This window comes from Tinamus guttatus, unplaced genomic scaffold (genome assembly GCF_059628265.1).
Source record: "Tinamus guttatus ecotype Peru unplaced genomic scaffold, ASM5962826v1 Tinamus_guttatus_pri_ptg001087l, whole genome shotgun sequence".
In the NCBI taxonomy this organism is placed as follows: Eukaryota; Metazoa; Chordata; class Aves; order Tinamiformes; family Tinamidae; genus Tinamus; species Tinamus guttatus.
Window position 1 is genome coordinate 1897407 of NW_028289621.1, and position 17922 is coordinate 1915328.

At 54.8% G+C, this 17922-nt stretch overlaps 3 protein-coding genes across 3 annotated transcripts; 2 read left to right on the forward strand and 1 right to left on the reverse strand.

Moving 5' to 3' along the window:
- Positions 1–3384: 3384 nt before the first annotated feature.
- On the forward strand, positions 3385–4178 carry MTCP1 (mature T cell proliferation 1). The gene is made up of 4 exons (XM_088538521.1): positions 3385–3508; positions 3600–3770; positions 3924–3975; positions 4057–4178. The coding sequence occupies exons 1-3, from the start codon at positions 3401–3403 to the stop codon at positions 3969–3971; spliced, it is 327 nt and encodes a 108-aa protein (XP_088394647.1). The 5' UTR covers positions 3385–3400; the 3' UTR covers positions 3972–3975; positions 4057–4178.
- CMC4 (C-X9-C motif containing 4) lies at positions 4102–8254 on the forward strand. Its single transcript, XM_010224300.2, has 3 exons — positions 4102–4239; positions 5204–5271; positions 6770–8254. Exons 2-3 carry the CDS (start codon positions 5214–5216, stop codon positions 6937–6939), a joined length of 228 nt encoding a protein of 75 aa, XP_010222602.1. The 5' UTR covers positions 4102–4239; positions 5204–5213; the 3' UTR covers positions 6940–8254.
- Positions 8255–11201: 2947 nt separating this feature from the next.
- On the reverse strand, positions 11202–15714 carry FUNDC2 (FUN14 domain containing 2). Its single transcript, XM_088538520.1, has 5 exons — positions 15683–15714; positions 15051–15201; positions 13751–13826; positions 12192–12326; positions 11202–11575 (listed from the first exon to the last, which is right to left on the reverse strand). The coding sequence occupies exons 1-5, from the start codon at positions 15699–15701 to the stop codon at positions 11498–11500; spliced, it is 459 nt and encodes a 152-aa protein (XP_088394646.1). The 5' UTR covers positions 15702–15714; the 3' UTR covers positions 11202–11497.
- Positions 15715–17922: the final 2208 nt, after the last annotated feature.

The window sequence follows — 17922 nt, forward strand, 5'->3', positions numbered from 1 at the left end:
CTGCTCCCTCCCTCCTCCTGCGCTCCCACCCCCCCGGCTCCTCTTTTTTTTTTTTTTTTTTTTTTTCCTGTGTCTTTTCCTGTTTCTCTAGATCCCGGCACAGCCCGAGCCTCCCTCCCGGCCGCGGCTGCCGAGGGAGCATCAGCCGGGCGGGCAGAGCGGAGGCTCGCGGGGGGCGAGCGCCCCGGGCAGAGCAGAGCCCCGAGCGCGGAGGAGACGCTGTAGCGGGCGAGGGCGCGCGCTGCCGTCCCGCTGCTCCCCGCCGCTTTCGGGAACGCCGAGCGCCCCGTTTGCTGCGCGCGGGCAGCAGCCCCCTCGCTCCACCCCAGGCCGAAGCGCCCAGCTTGGAGCCGGCTTTGGCGCAGAAGCCTCGCAGCCGGGTTAGCACAGTGCTGTGCCCCCCTTCAGCACCGCCTTTTTTCGGTACCTAGCTGGCAGCTCAACTCTTCTAACAATCCCAGCTGGTCCCCGTTTAAAATAACCCCTAATAATGCGAGTTTTTGGCCAGCTGCAGCTCTGGGAAGGGCCCAGGTTGCAGCTGGAGCACCTCCCCTCGTCGTTTTGGTGGGGTATATTCATGTAATGTCCATTGCTTTAAAAGCAAATCAATTGTTTTCCTTACAAGGCGCAGTCCTCTTCCCGGCCATCCTCATGCTTCTCACATACCTTATGGCTCAGAAACCCCCCGTGCCCCAGAACAGAGATAAACATCTGAGTTCTGGTGCTGAGATAGACACAAAAACTCCACGTCTCCTTGCTGTCAGTGGGGTCTGAGCTTTGAATCCCCTCAGCAGGACCCTAAACAGCTGCATCTTCTGCAGTTGTATTGATGAGAGCATTGAAACCAGTGTCACAGGATGACACTGCAATCCTGCAAATTTAAGCTGGAGTGGTTTTTGTTGGCTTGGATCTTTTGGTATAGGCTGTGGCACAGACTTAATAGAAGGCGCTCTTTTTACTGTTTGCTTTAAATATAAGTAAGCTGACTTTTCCTTTCAACCATTTCTTCCTCCAGGCTCTTGTTTGTTTTCCTTATAAAGCCAGCAGAAATGGGCATTGCATATGTCTTGCCCTTTTCAAGGCTTTAGTTGCAAATGTCTAAGCGCCTGCTTTTTGAAATCCTCCCTGCTTGTATGTTCTGAGTGCTAAAGACAAACCTGTCTCCCTTCAAACCCAATGGACGGTTTTGCCTGACCTCGAGCTTTTATTCACGGCACTAACTGGATATTTTTGTGGTAGTCTCAGAGACTGCAGGAAAGAGAGGCCAGACTGGGCCTTTGAACTTTGGCAAATGAACCCCGGGCTGGGGAGTTTGGAGAAAGTTTGGGACAAATTAGTTGGACAAAGAGCAAAAACACATGTTAACAACTGCTGCCCATTCTGCACAGTGTCCTCTGCGTGAGACCTTTGCTGTCAGACCACTACCCTGCATTTCTACCATGATCACACGCAATAAATTCAAATATCTGTTTTATGGTTTAATCGTCCAATCTCAGCAAGGCTGAGCAAGGTTAGCACTTGGATAGGAGACCTTTCCGGAAAGTTAGTTGCTGTAGGAAGTAGTGGAATTTGCTCACTGAGTGGTAGTTTTCCAAGTACCAAAGTCAGCATTAGGCTGACAGTGCCTCCTGGTCCTGGGGATGCTGAGCCATGGCAATTCTGGCTTCAAAGAGGGTAGGCAAGCAAGTTCTGGGGCGTTTTTGGTCACGAGGGGGCTTTTGGCATTTTGCCACCAAGTAGGAGAGTATCCTGGCCAAATTCCAAGCTGGGTGATTACATTCTGCTGGCTGCAAGTGAGCAGTGGCTTGTGCTGCATTTCACTGCTGGGCAAAATGGTCGCACGTGGGCTTAAATTTAGGAAGCAACTTGGGATGCATTAGAACAAATGGGACTTAGACAAGTGTCCAAATGTCGCTTTAAGCTTCACAACTCCCTCCTGAAGGCCCTCTGGGCTAGTCCCTGTGTTGTTGCATTCCTTTAATGCCAGTGATCCAAGTGCTGGGAGGGCCGTGGCAGCGTTTCCCAGTCCGGCGCTCTGCAGCGTTGCAGTTCATAGGGGATCACAGGATGTCTTCAGAACAGTTCTTCTTTCGTATAACGCACATACACATTCCCTACATCGAGCAAGGGAACAAACAGAATGGGAGAAAAAGAAGTAATAAAAGAACGTTCAAAATTTGCTGGGTTTATAAATTAAAATACTGTGACTGTGCTGCTCAGGCTGATCCGTTGTTGGTGTTTAGTTTTCAAAAACGGAGTGATCTTTTGATTGGAAAAAAAGTAGAGAAAATCTGATATACGACATAGAAGGCTACATGGAAGTGTGTTTCCTGTTATGTATGTATCCCTGATGTTTAACAGTGTTTTTCTCCCTGACCTTCCCTGCTTTATTTTGTACCCAGATTTTCTTTCTTCTGTCTGAAATCTGCCTTAACTTCACAAGTTTTCAGGAGAAGATCACTGTGTTTCCCTGGGATAGGAGAGCCCCAGCTGCTTCATGGCAGGAAGATGCTATACACGTTACAGCCTAATTCCACTCTACTTTAAACCCAGATAAAGAATGAAGACTGTCAGTCCCGTTTTGATTACCTCTTCTAGGGTTCAGAGAGAATCCTCTCCCCTGACCTTCACTTGCTGATGGCTCAGCTTGGTCTAACCAGTAAACAGCTAAATGTGCTGGTAGGCAAAAATTCTAATAGGAAGAAGTGTCTCAATGTTTAAGATCTCTTGGCCCCTGCTGCTATCAGTGGCTCATGGTAAGCAGCTAAGATCTGAACTCCGCAGAGGAACGAGAGCTGTTCCCAAGAAGCTCGTGCGGGAATGGACGATTCTACCATCCTCTTAGCAGAGGGGAGATGAAGGACCCTCCACGATGACGGCTCTGCAGGCTCCAAGCATGAGCAGCCCGTGCGTGTGGAGTCTTGTGCTTTGTCTCCAGAGTGACCTTCGTTCCTGCTAGGCTCATTTCACCCGTTGTCACAAGTTTTGTTTTTGCGATTTAGACCATCACTAGCCACGGAAGTCTTGCTTAAATCACGTTTTTTTTTCTCCTTCCCTCCTCTGAGTTTTACGCCAAGACTGTTACCAGAACTAGCAGTGGAGTAAGCAAAGCCAATATTCCCAGGGTTTAACCACGCACCTGGAGCACCTCGTGTCCCAAAATGCCTTACAGATGCCATAACCCAGCACGCGCGTCCCAGCGTGCGCCCTGTCATGAGATTCCCTCCGGCACCCCCTTAGCCCCCCAGATCTGACTGTTAGGGACGTTCCAGCAAAAAAAAAGCACCTCATCCCGTCACCGCCGCCCCCAAGGTGCCTTCCGGAGCCGCGAGCTTTCCCGGCGGATGTCCCCGGAGCCGCCGCGCGCGCTGATGCCCGGCGCCTGACGGGAGCGGAGGGCATGGCCGAGGCCGGGCCGGCCGGCGCTCCCCCCGTGCGGCTGTGGGTGCGACGCGTGGGGGTTTACTGCGATGAGCACCGCAAAACGTGGCTCGTGGCTGCGGAAGAGGCAAGTGTCCCCCCGGCGCGGCGCCGAGGCCACGCGGGTGCCCCCGCTGCGCCGCCGCTAACCGCGTGCTCTCTCTGTTGCTCTCCCCCAGGAGGAAGGTATGCTGAGGGCCCGGATCCAAAGAGTTCAGGTGCCCCTGGGTGAGGCGCTGCGACCCAGCCAGCTCCCCCCATCCCGGCTGCCTCATATGTGGCAGCTGTCCCAGGGTGAGCAGTACAGGGATAGTAACTCTCGCGTTTGGGAGATAGAGCACCATCTCATGGTAAGGATGGTGGCGACGTTAGACCATAGTCATTCCTGTTTGTGAAGTCGTTTGAGCTCCCTGAGGGACGGCAAAGGACTGTTATTTTACTGAAGTCCGTTAGCTCAGCCAGGGTAACTGTAGACGTATTGAACTTTTCCTTGTCGCTTACAGCTCGGTGGTGTTGAAGAACTGCTGCTTAAACTCGTGCCTGGTGATTAATCTGGTACGTGTGGCCGTTACCCTGCTTTTGTACTGTGCTCTGTTTATTCCTGGTCGTTCTTTAATGTGACTTTTTGTCTTGCAGGAGCAGTGGCTCTAGGAAGAGGTCCTTGTATGTTTTGTACAATCTATGATTCTCTCTCCACTGAAATGCAGCCACCTCTGAGGTGGAAGCAGTTTAACAACACACAGCACCATCACACGAGAGTTTAGAACAGGCAGTGAAGAAGAGTATCGTGTCCAAGGGAAGCATCAGGGGGAGTTCTAGGTAGGCAGAATCTCATCACCCCAGGCGGACTTTGGCCAGGATGCTGGAGATGAGTCCTTAGCTCTATGGAGAAGGGCTGTGGGACAGGGCAGGTCCCAGACGGAGGCTGGAAGGGCAGCAGCTCCCTCGCGTGGGGCAGGGGCTGAGGAGGGTGTCGGGGCCCAGCACCCCTTTCTGGAGCAGCAGCACTTTCCATCGAGGTCTCCCATCCAACCGCTGGTCCCAGCAGCTTTTGCTCGTCTTTGGCTCTCGTGAGAGGTCACAGGTGTCACAGCTGCAGAAGGTCCTCCTGAGGACCTGCAGTGATTCGAATGGGATGCAGCTCCGCTCCAATCTGTTTCTTTGGGGAGATTTCAAGAGGTTTTTCTAAAACCAAAACAAAGCAGAAAAAAAAGTCCAAACCGTCATAATTTTAACAGGACTTATACAACTGTTCTTTAAATTGCTCCTCCAGGTGCAGTTGTAAGACAGACACCAAACGCTGGTTATATAGAGCTCGCAGGGAAGGCCTTTACACAAATACTTGTTTCAGTATAAGGTTTGAAGATACAGAACTGTATTTATAGAACCATCTATGTTCATTTACCTGTCTGTTCGGAGGAGGGAATTCTGTGTTTCCAAGTGGAAAAGCACACATTTGGACCAGGGAAAAAGGTTAAAAAAAGCAAAAAGGCCTTGGAACTCCCCTGTATCTCCACGTTCCCACCCTCTAGCCAGATGCAGAGCTGTTTCAGAACGGAGGCACCTGCCAAGCTGCTGTCTGTGCACGTTGGCATCGTGTGCGAGCTGCAGTAGGTGGCCCAAGATCCTGTGCTAGACAGGGAAGTTGGGAGCTCCGTAGAAGTCTTGGTTTTAAGGGAATGTCTTGCCCTCCCCCAGAAAGAAAAAAAAAAAAAAAAAAGGAAGGAAAAAAAAGAAAGAAAAAGCCCATTGTTTCTACAGTAACATTTTCCTATCATTTTAGTTCTCTGACCATGCCCCAGAAGGATCCCTGCCAGAAACAAGCCTGTGAAATACAGAAATGCTTGCAAGGTACCAAGCATCATTTTGTCTTTTCATTGTCTTGATCTTTGATGGAGCTTTTTTCTTTTAAATTAACCCTGTTCTTTCACCTCAAGCAAGGCCGTTAGCGGGACCTGCTTGCCAAGCAAACAGTAGCTTAATTTAACAGCTTTTCCTGTGTTTTGGAATAACAAGACACCGTTAGCACAACACAAAAGCGTTCCTAACAGCGATGTGTGGTTTCAAACAGTCTTCTCCATGCTCTGGTCAATGCCTGGGTGTTGGGACTAAGCGGTAGGTAGGTAGCGTTAAACATTATAACATGGATACAGCATGGATAGGGTGGTGTTGAGTGGATTTTTATGGGAAGATGGCAGCTCTAGGGGTGTCTTAGGGGCAGGTCAGACTTGGCTGTGTGTCAGTTTGAGGATTAGGTTTGTGTGAGCTGAGCTGATAGAGTTTGGTGTCTTCTGGAGAACATTATCAGCTCTTTCGTGTTTGCTTAGCTGAGCATTTATAAGGGAGAGGGAGATTATGTGATGCTGGTGTTTGGGAGAGGGCTTGCAGTGGCCTGAGTTGGGAAGAGCTGCCTTGTTACAGAGGAAAAATAATTGCAAAAATTTGTTGCTTCTTGGAAAAGGGATTTTGAGAAGGCAGGTTGGAAGCGCGTTCTCCAGAGGCCGTTTCTGCAGAAATTCGTGTCCGCTTTGCGCTTCCGCGCAGCCCGCGCGTGGGTTGGTGACAACGTGACGTGGGGGGGAGGCTCCGCGGGGGAAGGCGAGAGCCGGTTCTGCTGCCGCCGGCTGCACCCGGGGAAGAGCCTGGGAGGAAAAGCAGGTGGAAGAAACGAGGGAAAAGCCCCAGGCACGTTCTGGGAGCTGTCTGTCTTTCCCAGGATTCTTTTATTTTTTGGCAGCTGTGATCTGCTTGAGGCAAGGGCTCAAACAAATCGCTCTTCATGCCCCCAGAGTCTGAGGAAATAGTGTCTGCTTTGCTCTTGCGCTCGAAATTTGGAGCATTCTCACGGGAAGGTGGCCGTGCAGCTCCCGTTCAGCACCTGGATGAGCTTCCCGCTCGCCTGCCGTGCGGCGACGGGAACCTGGATCGTGCTGCAGAGCTGCAGCCCTGCTCCCCAGTGCAGGTTACAGGGTGCCAGAGCGGTGATTTCAGCTGCTCCCCTCCTTCCTCCCGCAAGCCCCGCAGCGACGCGCACGGCTGGGCTGGCACCACGGCCTCTCCGGGTGCTCTGGTGTCCGTTGTAGCCCTGGCACTAACGTGGCACATGGGATCACGGGGTTCAGCTTAAAAGGACAAGGAGAGCAGGGAGCGAGGGCAGGAACAAGGGCAGCTCCCTTCTTCATGTAGCGACAGAGCGAGGCCGGCTCGGAGCAGCTTTAGACAAGTGACCTAAAGGGGGGTTTTGCCAGGCAGGGAAACGATGCCCGGGGCAGGGCCGGGCTCGCTGTGTCCCCTCGGGCGAGCTCAGCGGCGCCGGCTCGGCCTCACTCTCCTCTTTCTGATTTTCCAGCCAACAACTACGTGGAGTCCAAGTGCGCAGCGGTGCTGCAGGAGATGCGGAGGTGCTGTGCCCGCTACCCCAGGGGCAGGTCCATCTGCTGCTCGGGGTTTGAGAAAGAAGAGAGGGAGAGAGAAAAGCCTAAGGCCGCTTCAGAAGGAATTCCCCCCCCACGGCAGTAACACACGGCAGCTCCGGCAGGTGCCAGGGCACGGACTCACCTGCAGGGCTCCTATTTGCTTTTGGTTTTCGGTCCTTCTGTAGACTTTCAGGAAAGCCAGATCGCTCCTAGAACACACCATCCCGTGCACCAAAAAGTAAAAATGCAGAACCAACAGCTGGCCTGGTTAACGGACTTTATTTGCTCTACCAAAACATTATCTACCTTCTCTTAGCATTGCACCTGTGTCTGTGAAAAGTCAACGTGGTGTTTTTAGAACGCTTACCCTCCTCTAATCCGTCCTCAATGTCAACGTGCAGGGCTGGAACCAGGTTCTTTCTGACTTCTGGAGTGGGAGGTACAGGAAATACGCTTAAAAGAGTGTTGGAATGTGACACATGAAATGATCATCTTGACATAGCAAAGGGAACGCTGCCATCCTGCAGTAGTTCCAGACAACATTCAGCTGTCCACTGGTTCAAGCTCAAGAATGGGAATCAGATCTGGGGTTTGTCCCTAGTTCTGACACAGATCCTGAGTGACTACAAGTCACTTTGCCTAAGTGCCTCTCCTTCCCACTGGATAGAGTTCCGATTACTTTATATTGGGATTGCCTAGACGCTGCTATTTGCATGATAATAAAGATGTTACAGGAACATTATTTCAGGGATTGCTACAGGAATAGGATTTTTAAAAGAGCAATATCCATTTGGAAAATCTGACTGTTGATATAAAAACAGATTTATAAATTTGTTACGTGTAACTGAGCACCTTTAAGCAATATGCTGTGAGCCCAGCATAATTCAATGCTCTGGTACCCAGAGCCCTGGGCTAGATCCAAGAACGGGTTTAGGTGCCCTCACAGAACAAGGTACCGGCACTCGCTTTCCAGAGCGCTCCAGACTCCCCCTTGCAGGCACTCCGTGTCTGGGCCCCAGGCGAGGGGGCTTTTCAGACGCTCCCTGCCGTGCAGCAGAATTTCCTGTGACCTGTAGGCAGAGCTTGGTAGACAGGTTCCTGCATCACCCTTCAGAGCTGCCCAAGTCTCTCCGTCCACTGTAGCAGGAGTCCAGGCACCTCAGTGGGTGCCAAGTCCATTACAGGGCCCAGACACCTCCACAACAGACTTCGAACCCACTAGGCTCCTAACTCTGTCATTAGATCTAGCCGTAAAGGACTTTTGTGCTGTGATCAAGTACGATTTATTAAATACAGCTTCTATAAACAGACCACTGTAGTCTAGGCACAATAGATGAGTGTATTGAAGCCTAGAAGAGCAAAACCATCTGTATTCACTGCTCTGAAATACCATGATACAAATAAATGACTGGAACAAATTGCAGTCTGGGGTTGGTTGCTTGTCGAGAATGCAACGCAGCTGCACAGGGCCAGGCAGCTTGGCCGCCGTCCGGAGCTGCGTGTGACAACAGCGCGTTTAAATAGAAACTGCTTGCTAATTTTATATCCAGGGCTTGGGAGGAGAATTCATTCAGAGCTAGCCTTCCCTTTCTGCACAGGGAAAAACAGAAAACAGGGTTTTTAATATTCTTGAAGATCAGGGGAAACAGCAACAAGGCAATGAGGCGGCTCAGACACCCGACGAGCAGCTCGTGTTTCCTGCAGAGACAGTCGTGAGACGCGATCAAAGCGGCTCCTTGGGCTGCTCTGGCACCCGCGAGGAAGGAGAGGCCTCATCCCCCTGCCCAGCGGGTGCAGGGAGCTCCGAGGGGTGCCAGGATCATGGGAGAGGGACGCGGGCAGCTCATCCCACCCGCAGGATGAGGGATCCTGCCCTGTTCTGGCGGGGTGAGGAGGGGCCGGCTCCCGAGACGCGAAGAAACCGCACACGGGGAAGCAACTAGAGCAAAACTGTTTAATAAAATATCACTTCAACAAGCATTTACATACCATATATAAAAAGACTTTACAAGCCTAGTGTGTTTTAAACCTTCCCATACTGGAATGGGCGCCAGAAGCTGCTGAAACCAGTCCAGGTTTGTGTGTGCGCACGCACGTGTGACAGGGGCCAGGACGTTCGTTTTGGCACCCGCAGCAACACAAGTGCATCCCGTGGAGACTGTTGGTGCTGTGTGAAACCGCCAGCGCAGCCGCACAGCGCTCGGACGGTGCCGGCCACGAGGCCAGCGCTGGAAGAGCAGGAAGATTGGCTGGATTTTGATATCCTTGCCCACTCCCAGCTTGTGTTTGCCCCAAACTCACGATGAATTTGTCTCAACCACTTGTTCCCCCCTGCAGTAGGAAACAAGACATTTTAGCCTGACTAGGGCCACGTCTGGGCATTTTCTCTCCATAGCAGCAATTCCAGACCTGAGGAACAGGACCCAGACACCCTTCCCTAGGCTGGAGCAGAAATAACATGGATTTGAGCCCTAAGGTCTGTTAATTATTTACTTTGAGCTTTGTCTTTCAAAAGGGCCTAAGCTGAAAACTGTGTTAGGTAACACGCCAGGCAGAGATCAAGTAACATTATTTTCCCCTACAAGAACAAGGGAGATCCTGCAATACATATATATTAATTCTCCCACATTACGCTGCATTTCCTGCCACCCCCCTCAAAAAAAAAATCCAACCAAACAAGCAGTCTTTTGACACTCCATTCCCAAGCAGTGATTTACCAAGGACCTATCTGCTGCCTCACAAAATTCCTCCAGCCCTTGATGACCTTTAAGACAACCATAATTAAAAGCATGCGAGCCTGCCTGCTCACACGTGTGGCAGGACAGGAGCAAAGACACCCACTTCTGCTTCACCATCCTCCAGCCCCTTCCTGAAGTCGGATGGGTCAAATTCCAGCAGCAAAACCTGTTCTCAGCAAGAGCAGATCCATGGAACCTGCTGGAGGGCATTGCCACCCTGCTGCAAAACCCCTGGACTACGGAGGAGGCAACGTCAACCCAGCACCAGCAATGCAGAACAGCTCTAAGGGAATTTTTTTTTTTGTATTTTTTTTCCTTTTCTCTTGTAGGTTAGAGTTCTGCTCTGCACACAGCTGTGCTGGGCCCAAACCAACAGCCTCTGCATCTTGACTGCCTTGTTCTCTGCAGGGAAAGGGCTGCAGATACCAGAGTTAAGGAAGCAGGTGGATAGCTCTTTTTGTGGAAAGGGGGAAAAGCCAATAGGCTCGAAGAGAGAAGGAACATCACTGAAGCAGAAAGCTAGAAGTTGCTCCTGCCACAGGAATACTCCTTGATTTTCCTACCTTGGACATTTAGGCCTAAGAACTCTGTTTTCCTCAGCAGGCAGGAAGGGAAGCAGAAGTTTAGCTGCCTTAGCTGCTCCAAGCAGCATCTCTGTAACCAGTCTCAGGTTAGGGAAGGGATAGAAGTGGGAGTTACTGCTGAACACATCCAAAGGAACTTGTCATTTCCAAGGGACACAACAGAAAGGCAGCCCGACCATTCTGACAACAGCAGCCCCCAGGATGCAGATGCTGAAGAGATTAAACAATTGAGTTTGCAGAGACCAGGGAGATGGGATTTGTACTCTGCAGAAGCAGATAAGGCTGCATGCAAAGCAGATCGAGCCAGATTTCGTATCTTTTCCCCCATTCCAACTAAGCTGGCAACAGGGATCCTGGACCAGCACAACATACCTTAAAGCAGGATGCATCTCCTATCTATCATCCTGTCCCACACAGTCACATCCTTACGGGCACCACCAGCTGGACACTGGGACGGCCACGCTAGACCTAGTGCCAGGGTAATGATTTACAGCAAGAGCTGAACCAGGCGCTGCCCGAGCGGCCCCGCGGACAGCACAGGGGCCGGGCAGCCACCGAGCACGAAGCCGACTGTCCCCTGCAGCGCGGGAGCTCCGTGACTTTCAGATAACACAAGGAGAGGGCCTGGAGAGCCACACGCGGGGCTGAGTTTCCATCAGCAGTGCCAGCGCCGCACTTCCAGTAAAGGCTATAAATAACAGCAGAGGAGAAGCCCAAATGGCCACTACGGGTAGTGCAAGGGCACGGGGGCGCAGGAGAACGCCCCAGGCTCACGCAGAGCTGGAACCGGCTCCCTAACCACCAGCCCAGAAGCCCATTCTGGCACAGAGCCCAAACTGCCCCCTGATGCTTCTGCCTCCACCTGAGGCCAGTTGGGCAGATGTGGATTTCACAGAGCACCCAGTGCAGAGGGAAGCTCAGGCTTTACGGGTACCACGGAAGAGAAAGCCAAGCAGCAGTGAACAACCCATAGCTGTTGTACATACATACTGGCAGACAAACAAATGTAACGCTCCTGGGCACCCGTGAAGAAGCTTGTTTAGAGAGTTCTCTGCCCCTATATATCTATCAGGCTGCAACTTACCAAAATCTGGGCATATTGGGTGGGGACAGGAATCAAACTGATATCCTGGGGGTCTTGAGCTTCAGACCAACCCCAGCACCCAAACAGCCCAGAGGAGTAAGCTGGAAATCAGAGCAGCATTGTAAAAAGTACAGGTTGGAACCTGGGAGCAGAAGCGATTGAGCCTGCTGGCAACAGCCACTGATTTCTAAGTGAGAGGGAACACGAAGGAGAGGACACAGAGGCCGGGCAAGAAACGAGGGCCGAGTGCAGTTCCTACGACGCCATTCCAAGCAGAAATCCTCCAGCAAAGCCTCCAGTCAGGATAACATTCTTCTTCAGGAACGTGATCACCTAAGAGGAGAGAGCAGAGCCAACAGGGTTCAGCAACAGCTGGTAACTCAACTGCCCTCCCCACAATAAGGAACCTCTCGGGCTCATCCCTGAGCTGGGAGAGCAGCCACTGCTCAGCAATAGGAAAGGAGCCTCCCTAATGACCTCTCTGCTCCCATTCCCACATATGGATCCTGCACAACGAGCATCCCAGAGCAGCCACAGGCTGTATCCAGGCCTGCATCACACACCCGGGCTCGGCTACAGCCACAGGACATGTCACTGTCACGAGGGCAGGACAAACGAACGTGTGTGCCACACAGGGACACAGCAGAGCCCGGGGCGCACAGACCACGCGGCCTCCAGATGTGCTCAGCTGTGCTCGTCACACTGAAGAGATTCCTCTTGAGCTCCCCACAATGCCAGGGAATTTTCTTCCAGCACCAAGGAATTCGCTACATGGGGAGCTGGCATCGTGCCTAGAAGCCACCTTGGCTCTCTCAAATTCACCTGGGTGGCTTTGCCATCTCTCCCGTTGTTACGCAAGCCCCTAGTGGGGGAAGATCCCTAAAACCCCCAAGTTGATCCTGTTTCATCCAGTTGGGTGCCCGCACACACCCTGGGAGAGCTGTCTCACCTCATCCACTTTGCTTTTCACTTCTGGAGACATTTTGTTACCACTGCCGTGAAATTTCAGCTGCTGCTTGGCTTTGTTCACGTCCCGTTCTACCAGCTTCCAGTCCACCTTGATGTATCCCGTGTGGTTCGCGACCTACGGTTCGGAGGGACAGAAAGAATATTCCTGGAGTGAAATCCTGCCCAACCTACGGCTAAACCCCTTGTCACCCCAAACCCAAGCCAGCCCACAGGCTAGTTCAGTAGGCTGGGAGGAAGGAGATTGAGCACACGAGCTTAAGGGTTGGAAAAAGCACCGTCCCGTTACATTAACCTCCCTGCAACATCTGCCAGCCGCGGTAATCCCCGAGCAGACGGGCACGTCCCTGCCTCTCAGCCTCTCCTAACACAAAGCTGCCATCCCTCCCCCTCGCAACGACCACGTGTGTCGCTGGCCCTCACTCTCCTGCTGCTGTTATTAATAGGCTGTTCCTCCCTAAGCATTTCATTTGGTCAGGGTGATTCAACGGGGAGACTCTCCCCGCTCGGGGCGAGCTCTGGGCCGTCAGCACAACAAGTGGAACCAGAAGGGCAGGGAGAACAAAACACATGAGAGACAACACTGGAAACCAAACAGGATGGCGGCGGGAGCCTATGACCTGCTCTGCGCCCTGCAGGATGCACAGGTTACATTACAGCGTCCAAGATGCTCAAGTCCAGAGCAAGTTTTCTTAGAAATCAGAAGAAAAATAGTCAGAGGAGACAGAAATCTCTGTTTCCTCTTTCCCAGCACATTATAAAGATCCTCCTCTGATCTAGCTCAGCTCCTGTGGAAGGCAGCTTGGAGACGCACATCACAGACCAGACACCAGCCCCTGGACGTTGAGGGCTGTTTCTCCAGGGACTCCCATCTCCCCAGCACAGAACTGAGGCCAGTAGCCAGCTCTGACCCCAGGTCCGCAGCAACAGTGCAGAACTGCTCCTGGACTAGCCTGGCTCCTGCTCCAGCCACTGTGCTCAAGTCCCCTGCAGTGACAGCCCCACACGCCTTTGTCCAGCTTTTGTTAGCAGTCCCTAAGCAAAAAGGGCCTCTTGGCAATCCTGTGCACACTGTTCCTGCTTTGCTGCTGCTACAGAGGGCAAGGAATTTATTCAGAGATCCGAGCAAAGGCCTTGCCCCTTCAGCACATCAGGAGCCCAGAGCCACCATGCCAAAACAGCTTCCAAGTCTTTACAGATTTGACTCATCTCTGGCTAATACAAGTTAGAAGCACCACCAAGGTGATGTAATGTGTTTCTAAAATGTCCTTATGTAACTCCACAAGAGGAACTTGCTTTCATCTGTTTTTAATATGCTTTATACTACCCATGGGAATGGGAATCTATGTCACAGGTAACACATGACATCCCTGGCAGAGTAGGAATCTGATCCCATGTGTCCAAACAACAGGGAAGTTGCTGGGACATGTTGATTATGGTCGACTAGGATCACCTGTTGAGTCGCACAGTTGTTAATTATGATAATCACTAGCTGAGTCTTCCTCCTCAGACACAGAGGAAGGCTCCGGCGCTCGCACGTACCTGAAGCAGGAAAAAGCCGCCTCCCACGGCCGTTGCCGCCAGCTTCCCGACTTTCTGGAAGATGAATCCAGTGCACCTGCAAATAAACCAGGATGCGGTGAGGAGAAGGGGGCCCCAAGTGCATACCCCCCATGCTCCAGCCACAGGACAGTGTGTGACATTAACTGTGCAGGGCTCTGAGACAGCCTGACCAGCGGTAGAAGCCAGAAGAGCTCAGAGCAAAGGAGAATTGTGCCCAGCCAAATGCACAAACGCTCCATAACCTTTTACTTCTCACCACCACAGCTCAGCATTTAACAGATGTGATTCTTTTCCCTTCAAAAGCCCTTTTGGGCCTCCAAGAAGCATCTCCAGAAACATGTGATTTCACTGGAATTAACTTTTTTTTTTCTTTTTTAAACTGGCATCATCTCTAATAGGAGTTCAAGGCAGCACATCAGCCTCTGCTCCCTGGCAGAGCACTGACCGTGGACCACAGGGCAAAGCCTGAGCAACCTCAAACATCTGCTCGCTTTCCAGTTTCATTTATTTGGGGGCTGTAATAAGACAGCAGAGCCCGGGAGCTACTGCTGCCTCCAGCAGCGAGATGCACTTGAACCTGCAGAACATCCCTGTAGCCTCCAGAGCTCCAGGAAGTGTCACCCCATTGCTCCATCTTGCAGTGCAGGGGTGACACATTCTGTCACCTCAGACAGACTTTGCTTCGACCACAGCTTCCTTAACAACATTGCAAAACAACACAGGAACCTTCTCCCTTGCCCGTTCCTGAGTAGATGCACTTGGCCGAAACCAGAGAGATGTGACCAGTGTGTATTTGTACTCGAAGGTTAACAGGGTGTGTTATTTCAAATGGTTGCTCCTGCATGGGGAGAGGGCAAGCACGGCAAGAAGCAGGGATGTGCCAGCAGAGCAGCGTCAACACACTAAGTTTTCGAGTCAATCCGTGTTACTGTGGGAATGAAGTTGCAAGGCGGCCGCAGCCAGCGCTTCCTCCGGTGGCTCGATCCCGAAATCCACCTCTGCGGGATCACTCTGTGCTCAGATCCCAAGAGCACAGCCATGTCCCAGGGATGGAAAAACCTCTTCTCCAAGAGGCCTCAGAACTCCCTCAGACCTCCACGTCACACCAGAAGTTGGGAAGAACGACCCATTTGCCCTCCGAAATCCAAGCCTGCTGCTGCTTTACCCTCCTCCCTCAGGAGACGCCCTCGGTCTCCAGGTCCACATTAAACAACCGCCCTGTTTCTGCCAGGCGCTCCCCAAAACGCCGCGCGGTGCCGCCGGCGGCAGCGCCTCTCACCATCCCGTGACGCCTCCGATCACCAGCTGCGTGGCCACGTTGTACTTCTCAGCGCTCGACCCCGAGCTGGGCGCGAAGACCTTGCGCCACCAGGGCCGGTTCTTGGTGTACTCCGCCAGGTCCAGCAGGCCGCACGCGTCTTCCTTCCTCCCTGCGGGCGCCCAGGGCGGCTCAGCGCGGGGATGCGGGGCCTGGTGTCCTCAAGACCCCCCCTTGCAGGGCCTAGAGACCCCCCAAAACCCCTTGGACGCCCCCAAGGCCTCCTGCCCTCAGCTCTGCAGCACAGGGACCCCCTCCCTCCCTGTCCCCAGGGGCCTCCAGAGCCCCGTGGATGTCCCCAAGGCCTAACCCCCATCCCTAAGCACAGGGGCCACACGGACCCCCTGCCCGCTCAGTCCCCTCCTGTCCCCGGAGCGCTGGGACCCCCCAGAGCTCCCCGGATCCCCCCCCAAGGCCCAGGGACCCCGCAGGGCCCTCAAGACTCCCCTCCCAGCCCCGCTCCCCTCAGGGCCTCGTGTCTCCCGGCAGAGGCAGCTCGAGCCCGGGCTCCGGCCACAGCAGCCGACGGTAACGAGGCCGCGCGGAGCCCGGAACGGGGGGGGTCCCGGTTCGGGCCCCGGTGCCGCCCCCACCTCCGCTCGGCACCGCCATGACGGCCGCTCCGCTCCGCTCCGCCGCGGCCACGTGACTGCCCCGCGCGCAGGCGCAGAGGCGCCGCCCCCGCGGCCACGCCCAGGCGCGTCACGTGGGGCCCGTTCATTGATGAGAAAAGTCCCCGCGGGCGGGAGCGTCACGTGGTCGCGCGGCGCGCGCGCGGGAGCGGGGAGGCGGGAAGGGCCGGGGTCCCGCGTGGGCCCGGAGCAAATACGCGCGGGTCGCACGTGGGCATGGAGCAGCCCTGCACGGGCCGCGCAGCTGGGCATGGGCTGGCCACACACGGGCCATGCACAGAGCAGCCCCCCACGGCCACGCGCGTGGCACGGAGGAGCCACGCACAGGTCGCTCGCGTGGGCGCGGAGCAGCCCTGCCCAGGAGCAGCCTCCCACGAGGGGTGGAATGGGGCTTCAAGGACATCTAAAGACTCCCTCCGAAACACACGTCCCTTGTGCTGCCGGGGGGACACGTGGTGGAGCCGGGACACCCGCCACCGCGTTCCACGCGATGCCGCCGCCTGCCTCGCTGGGGCAGCGCGGACACCCCTCGCGAGGGACAACTTTGAGCCCGAGTTCCTGCGGAGGGCGGCAAAGCCCCGTCCGCCCCGCCGGGGGCCGGGGAGCAGCTGCGCCAGGAAACGCTGAAGCCGCAAGCGGCAAAAAGAAATTAAAAAAATAAAATAAAAGCGAGTGGGCGCTGCGCGGGGAGCGTTTGCTCCCACGTCGGGGAAGCTCCTGCGTTTGCTCGGGGCTCGGGACGGGGCAGCGGCGCCCGTGGTGACCCAGTAATCAGATGTAGCTGTTGCAGAGCGGGACAGATTCTACACCGACTACTGAGCGGCCACGGGCGCCAGGTCGGTGCCGAGCGGCGGGACCCACGAGCACGACATGGAGGCCCTACCTGGCGGGTGTCCCCCGGTGCCACCAAATCCATGTCGGTGCCGCGGTCCGGGCACGCGGCTGCTCCGGCTGCTGCTCTGGGGCGGCTGCGCCGGCACCGCCGCTTTTAGCCCGAGCGGGTCCCCTGCCCCCGGGGGGCCGTCGGTGGCCGGCGCGGGGCCGCCGGGAGGAAGCGTGCGGCGCGGCCCCGTCAGAGCGAGAGCGCGGGGCTTTCCGGGGGGTTTCTCTCGCCCTCCTCGTTTTCTGGGAACCGGAGGCGCCTGGACTTTCCGTGGGGGCGACAGTGCTTCTGCCCTGGGGACTTCACCACCCCGCGCAGCTCTTTCGCAGCCTCTCCACCCCAGGTAAGGGGCTTTCTGCCCGTGCCACCTTTTGGCTCATGCAAGTGGGGACCCTCCCTGGGCCACCCTGCTTAGTGGCGGCCCTGATTCCTGCTGCACATTCGTCTGCTGCAAGGGCAGCATCGAGGAATGCCACCTTGCAAGGATGCGTGGGCACAGAGCAGCTGCTGTGTTGCAATAGCCTCATGTCCCGACTGACTGCACCATAACCTGCCCTGCAGCACCTGCAACTGCTCCATCCCTTTGCATGAGTCCCCAGGCCACAAGGGAAGCTGATAAAACAGCAGGCATCATCCCTGCTCCGCAGGATGCCCGGCCGGGATGCAGGGGAAGATGCTACACAGAGGAACTGGGCATCCCTGCCCCACGTGGGCGCTGCGGGCACCCGTGGGCGACGCTCCCATTCCTGAGGAGCGTCCGTGCGTCACTCTCCTCGCAGACAGACACACAGAAAGTCCCAGGAGGGATGAGCCGCCGCTCACTTCTCTCTGAGTCACTTTTCCCCACGCTGAGCAGAGCCCCACACAGTTCAGGGAAACCGCCGGCAGTTCCGGCCGGCACGTGGCTCCTGTCCCGGCGTCCTGGCACGCTCACCGTGGGTTGCCCTTCCCCGGGCAGAGCCGCACGTCTTATTGTCACAGGCTGTTTTTTCCTTTCCCGCCTGGTGTCATTTCTGGGGGAAAAAAAACAAAACCACCACCTTTTCCAGCCTTTCCGAATGAGGACCATCCCACATCACCAGGACATTCCCTCTGGGCATGTCCGGATTAAACCACTGCTACAAGGGCAGCCGGTGGCCGCCTTGGGGGAGCTGCAGCTGCCTCTCTGCTGCCATGCACCAAAACAGATGGTTTTCCTTTGCGCGGCTCTGCCGGAAACCGCGGGGCGCTCGTCCTCGCCGCGGTGCCGTGGGGCCCGCGCTCGAGGAAAGGGCTTCCTGGCTGGCAGCGTGCCGCGAGAAGGGGGCGGCTTTTCCGA